Below are 6,484 nucleotides of genomic sequence, written 5' to 3'. Positions count from 1 at the left end.
CACCACCACCCCCCTAACACCACATCCCACCCCCCCCCCCACTAACACCCACCACCCCCACCCCCCACCACCCCACCACCACCACCCCCCCCACCACCACCACCACCCCCACCACCCCACCCCCAACACCTCCCACCCCCCCACACCCCCCACCCACCACCCCTCCACCCCACCCCCCACCACCCCATCACCAACACCACCCCACCACCACCCCCCCCCCACCACCATCACCCCATCCACCACCACCACCACCCCACCACCCCCACCACCACCACCACCACCAACCACACCCCCCCACCACCCCCACCACCACCACCACCAACACACCCAACCACTGTGAATAAGGCTTCTTAAGATTAGAATATAAACACTGGACGCAGAGTTGCAAGCTAGCAGACTGACTTAATATCGAGGGTGGAACAGGAAGAGGGTATAGGAATCTAAACATACGAGAGTAACAATGATAATGAAGTGATTAGATACATATGATAGGAGTATGTTATGAGCAACATTAGTTATAGTTACATCCTTTCCCTTTTGGGTTTTGAAATGAATGAAACGAAATTTAGATTTAAAACAAATCTAATTGAGTTCAAGTTGGGGACAATGATTTAAGTGGATAGTGTATGATTTATCTTTAACCAACATTTAGATATAGGATGTTACAACTTAAATCTGTTATAAGTGGTAAAGTTGTCATTATAGGAATAGCTGAGCTTGAGACAAATTAGGATTAAAATTAAAGTAAAATTTATTTTGAAACTTGGAAACAAATCATAGAAAATGAATATCAGGATTATGACCTAATATATAATTCTTATTTAATAAAAGAAATCAAAAATAAGGTTACTGTTTTACCTTAAGAAATTGAATGTACAACAAAAGGAAATCAATATATGAGATTTAAAGTAGATTACTGATTGGTTAAAGTAGTTAAAGAAATGTTGCTAGAATGGAATATGAATCAGAAGAATGAGAAAAGGATTATCATTTACATCTAGTTGTACATATTAATAAGATAGCATCTGAAAATTGAAATGAGAAAAAAAATTAGGGGGAATAATGCATCGGGTTTTAATGATTCTACCACGAGAAGAGGTACGAATGGGGATTTTGGATGGTGAGATTCTCAGGTTGGTAGGTGTTCGGGTTTGAGCGGTCGAAGAAGTCAAGGCAATGGGAGGTGGGTTGTGGTTGGTGGTAGTGGTGTTTTGAGGAGTGTGTGTGGTAGAGTTTGAGCCTAAAGGGTAACTCAATATCAGACATGGTCTCATTAACATCGTTCATATTCATATGTCTAATTCTGAGTTGAGGCGGTTTCGAACAACAGTTCCATGGGGTGTTTTGACCAGGTATGATCGGGATACAGGATCAAACTTTTTAATAATAATACCGGGTGTCCATTTACGATCTCGAAGATTGATGGTTGAATGAAGACTTTGGTGTCTGGTTTGAAAGTGGGGAGGGACTTAGTTTGTCGATCATATAATGTTTTTGTTTTTCCGCATTAGATTGTTTTTGTTGATGATTGAGGGTAACTGGAGGTTCTTTGTTGGAGAGAACGTTGTGTTGATGGAACAACCGATCTGAGTTTTCTGCAGAGGAATTTTTGGGCAGGACTTAAACCAGTTGTTGAGTCAGGAGTGTTTCTACTTCAAGAAGTCCTAAGAATGGATCAGATCTGGTTTCAAGGGATTTTCTCAATAAAAGTTTTGGCTTGCTTTACTGCGTTTTCAGCTTTTCCCGTTGATTGAGGATGGTACGGAGAACTGAACTGTGATTGAAATCATAAGCCATGGAGAATTCCTTAAACGTTTGTGAAGAGAAACAGGGTCCATTGTCAGAGATAACTGTATTTGGGATACCGTAGCGAGCAAACTGAGTTTTTCAGAGTCTTTATTACTGTATCTGATGCTTCATTTTCCAGTTTCTCGATTTCAAAGAAATCAGTAAGATAATCAACAAGTACTATGTACGTTTTGTTGGAGAAGTAAAAAATGTCCAATCCAATCTTTTCCCAAGCATAAGTTGCAATTTCGTGAGGAATTAATGGTTCTCTTGGGTTTCTTTGGGCATAGATTTGACATCCTTTGCAATTATTTATGAAGTCCTTTATTTCGGAGTTCATTGACGGCCAAAAAAGGGTTTCCCGAGCTCTTCTCAAACAAGCATCAGTGGCACGATGAGAGGAATGGAGTGCTTCTTTCATTTCTTTCCTGCAGGTAGTTGGTACAACTAGTTGATGGTCTTTGAAGATGATGCCATCAGAGATTGAGAGGGCATGTTTGAAGTTAAAGTATGGTTTTAGAGGTTGTGGAATGTCTGAATTATTTGGCCAACCATTTTGAATGAAGGTTTTTAAGAGAGCTAGGTTTGGATCTAGATCAGTTTCTGTTGAAATTTTATTAGGCGTTCAGGTCTAACTGAAGCTTCATTTGCATAATTAATTTGTTCGAATTCTTCGTAACCAGAATTATCGGATAGGTGAGATCTAGAGAGTGTGTCAGCAAGGAACATTGTGGAGCCTTTCTTATATGCAATTTCAACGTTGTGTTCAAGGATCCTGAGCATCATGCCTTGAAGTCGGCGAGGCATTGAAGAAAGAGGTTTTTTGATGATTGATTCAAGGGTTTGTGGTCAGAGTGTATAAGTACCTTTTTACCAAAGATGTATTGGTGGAATTTCTTTAACGAAAAAATAATGGCAAGTGTTTCTTTCTCGATCTGGGAGTAACGCTTTTCTGTATCTGTGAGAGCGCGAGAGGCATAAGCGATTGGTCGGTCATTTTGGAGGAGTGCAGCACCAAGACCATGCTCAGACGAGTCACATTGGATTACGATGCTTTTCTGCGAGGAGAAATAACCAAGGACAGGTGCATTCGTAATCAAGCGTTTGATAGTTTCGAAAGCAGTTTTTTGAGCAGTACCCCACTGAAAATTAATGTTCTTCTGCAGTAATTGACGAATTGGTTGGATTACTGTTGAAAGATTGGGCAGAAATTTTGCCAGATAGTTTAATGAAACCGACGAGTCGTTGTACTCCTTTTACACTATCAGGGGGGACATTTCCAGAATGGCTTTCACTTTTTCAGGGTCAGTTGTAGACCATCAGTGGAAATGATGTGGCCAAGAAATGAAATTTTGTTTTTGCAGAGATCAAGTTTTTCTTTATTTAAGGGCAATATTCATTGTCTACATCTGGTGAGCAATGCGATGAGATTTTTGTTATGGTCCAAAGCAGCTTCATTGTCAGTAGAACCAGATCCTGTGACAATAATGTCATCAAGGGCATAGAAGACACCAGCAAGTCGGATAGAGCGCTTGATAAATGTTTTTGAAAAATTTCGCTGGAGACACATAGGCCAAAGGGTAAGCGATTCCATTTATACTGGCCAAAAGGTGTAGCCATAGTTGTCAGTGAGCTGAATCCTTATCAAGTTTACAGTGCCAGAATGCGCTTTTTACGTCAAGTTTCGAGTAAAGACGTGCTTGTGCAAATGTGGCAATATTTCATCGAGAACTGGTAGTTGATATGTTTCTTTGACGAGTGAGTTGTTTAGTGGTTTTGGATCTATGCATATCCGTAGATCACCGAGCGTTTTGTAGCAACGACCATTCTGCTACACCAATCAGTGGGTGTATTTACAGGTTCAATGACATTGAGAGTTGTGAGACGCTGAAGTTCAATTTTACTTTGTCTCTGAGAGCGATTGGGAGTCTAGCGGGTTTTGAATTAACCGGGGTGACGTCATTTCTTAATGTAAGTTTGACAGTATTGGGCAAACAGCCAATGTTGGTTTCAAAAATGTCATCAAATTCACTTATGATTTTCTCAGCAGGGGATGTAAGCGAGAAAATGTGTTCAAAGTTCTCATAATCTATTTTTAATACTCCCATCCTTTCACTGGTTTGTTTCCCAAGGATGGGAGAAAGAGTAGTATTCACGACTAGCATCGTTGTCTTGAACGATTTGGAATCATTGGGTTGGTGAGAGTTTTACAGATTTGTCCTAACACTTCAAGGGGTTGGTTTGTGTAAGATTTTACTGTTTTAAGGCAAGGAGAGATTTTGTCGCTGGGTTTTAGGAAACGTTGAGGGATAACGTCAACTGATGATCCAGAATCTATTTGAAATGCAATTGTTTTTGTGTCCATTAAGAGGTTTATGAAAACGGCTTTTTTATCATTGCCAAGGGTAAGAAGATATTCTTCATTGTGATAATCATAGTCATTGTCAGCGTTTGTTTCTAGCAGATGAGTGCGATTTGCAGAGGGGCAACACACTCGAAAATGGTTAGGTTGACGACATTGCCCACATGTTTTCCCATAGGCTGGACATAATTCTTTGCGCAAAATGTGAGTTAAGGCACAGAATTTACATTTGCGAGGAGTTTGAGTAGAAGTTGGAGGCCTGGTTGGAGGACGAAATGGCGTTGAGGACGGTGGTTTGCTGAAAGGAGGTCGTTGATTTTAGAATTAGGCAAGGTACGTTGTTTCAATTTGTGTGAGTTATTAGACTTGAAGGACAGTTTGTGTAGGGAGTCAGGAAGATTTATGACCCTTGATTGAGTCTCACTAGATTCGCTAGCCTTGCAAATGTCAATACATCTATCGAGAGTAAGTTTCTTCTCTTGTAGTAATCTTTGCATGTTGATGCTTTCTGATGCCTAAAACAATTCTATCACGAGGATTGAATCATGCATGCAGTTGCAGAAGTTACAAGTTTTTGCAAGAATTTTCAAATCTGTGACGAACAAATCGATGCTTTCACCTTCTTTTTGTGATCGTTGGTTGAAAATATAGCGTTCATACGTTTCATTGACTGCTCCCACGAAATGAGTGTTAAGGGTATCAATATATGTGCGAGAGTGTCATCATCAGTGAAAGTGAAGGTGTTTATCAGACGTAAAGCGTCATTTCCAATGCAGTGGAGAAACATTGATTTTTTAAATTGTTCTTCTTTGCTGTTGAGGTCTGTTATTATGGAGTAATTCTCCCAAGTTTGCTTGAATAGCTTCCAATTGTCCAGTGGAGAAGTTGAAAGATTGAGAGGGGGAGGAGGAGCAATGTTGGTAGCCGTAGCAACATTGTGAAGACCAGCAGAAAAGGTTGATGCAGGTGCAGAAGCCATTGTTTACAGTTGATTAGATCGAATTCGAGGAATCGATATATCGAATTTGAAGAATCGATATGGGAGTATCAAAGATGGCGTCTTTTCGTTACGGTGAACTCAGAGATAAGTTTTTACTTACGGCACGGGCGAAATGGAGCTACAAACAAGCTAGACTTGTAGTTCATAATTGTAAAATCAAAGATTAGTTCACCACCGCTGCTACCATGTGAATAAGGCTTCTTAAGTTAGAAATATAAGACACTGGACGCAGAGTTGTCAAGCTAGCAGACTGACTTTAATATCGAGGGTGGAACAGGAAGAGGGTGTAGTGAATCTGAACATACTGAGAGTAACAATGATAATGAAGTGATTAGATACATATGATAGGAGTATGTTATGAGCAACATTAGTTATAGTTACAACCACCACCACCATCATCACCACCACCACCATCACCACCACCTCCACCACCACCACCACCACCACCACCATCACCACCACCACCACCACCATCATCACCACCACCTCCACCAACACCACCACCACCACCCCCACCACCTCCACCATAACCACCACCTCCACCACCACCACCACCACCCCCACCACCACCTCCACCACCACCACCAACCCCCCCACCACCCCCACCACCACCATCACCACCATCACCACCACCACCACCACCAACACCACCACCACCCCCACCACCACCACCATCACCACCACCACCCCCACCACCACCACCACCACCACCCACCACCACCATCACCAACACCATCACCACCACCACCACCACCACCACCACCACCTCCACCACCACCACCACCACCACCACCATCACCAACACCGCCACCTCTACGACCACCACCACCACCACCTCCACCACCACCACCATCACCACCAATGTTTAAATCATCCCCATTGTATCCCTGGCCAGGTCCATGTAAACAGAAAGAAGATTGACGTGGGTGTCCTGAGATCCAACATACGAGTCATCGACAAGGACGTGCCTAGAACGGACAGAGGCTTTGAGTTCTTTAGGTAGGTCATGTATAATGATAATAATGATAATGATGATAATAATAAGAATAATGATAATGATAATAATAATAGTAATGATAATAATAATAATAATAATAATAATAATAATAATAATAATGATGATGATGATGATGATGATGATGATGATGATGATGATGATGAAAGATGATGATGATATGATGATGATGATGATGATGATGATGATGATGATGATGATATGATGATGATGAATAATGATGATATGATGATGAATATGATGATAATAATAATGATGATAATGATAATAATAATAATAATAATGATAATAATAATAATAATGATAATAATAATAATGA

General features: G+C 41.0%; 2 protein-coding genes across 2 annotated transcripts in view; both read left to right on the top strand.

Annotated features, from left to right (window-relative positions):
- LOC144960277 (uncharacterized) overlaps nucleotides 1-5,817 on the top strand; it is a gene marked incomplete at both ends in the record, with an annotated part of 12,264 nt that extends 6,447 nt beyond the window's left edge. The window contains one exon of the mRNA XM_078893319.1: nucleotides 5,529-5,817. Coding sequence (XP_078749445.1) covers nucleotides 5,529-5,817 — 289 coding nt within the window. The remainder of the gene's footprint in view (nucleotides 1-5,528) is intronic.
- LOC144960269 (uncharacterized) overlaps nucleotides 1-6,484 on the top strand; it is a 46,081-nt gene that overhangs the window by 20,213 nt on the left and 19,384 nt on the right. Inside the window, exon 7 of the mRNA XM_078893312.1 lies at nucleotides 6,046-6,149. Coding sequence (XP_078749438.1) covers nucleotides 6,046-6,149 — 104 coding nt within the window. The remainder of the gene's footprint in view (nucleotides 1-6,045; nucleotides 6,150-6,484) is intronic.

The sequence above is a fragment of the Berghia stephanieae genome, chromosome 15 (genome assembly GCF_034508935.2).
Source record: "Berghia stephanieae isolate SIO BIC M18660-M18661 chromosome 15, UCSD_Bste_1.3, whole genome shotgun sequence".
In the NCBI taxonomy this organism is placed as follows: domain Eukaryota; kingdom Metazoa; phylum Mollusca; class Gastropoda; order Nudibranchia; family Aeolidiidae; genus Berghia; species Berghia stephanieae.
Note: the sequence above shows the minus strand (reverse complement) of the source record. Positions and strands in the feature narration are given on the sequence as shown.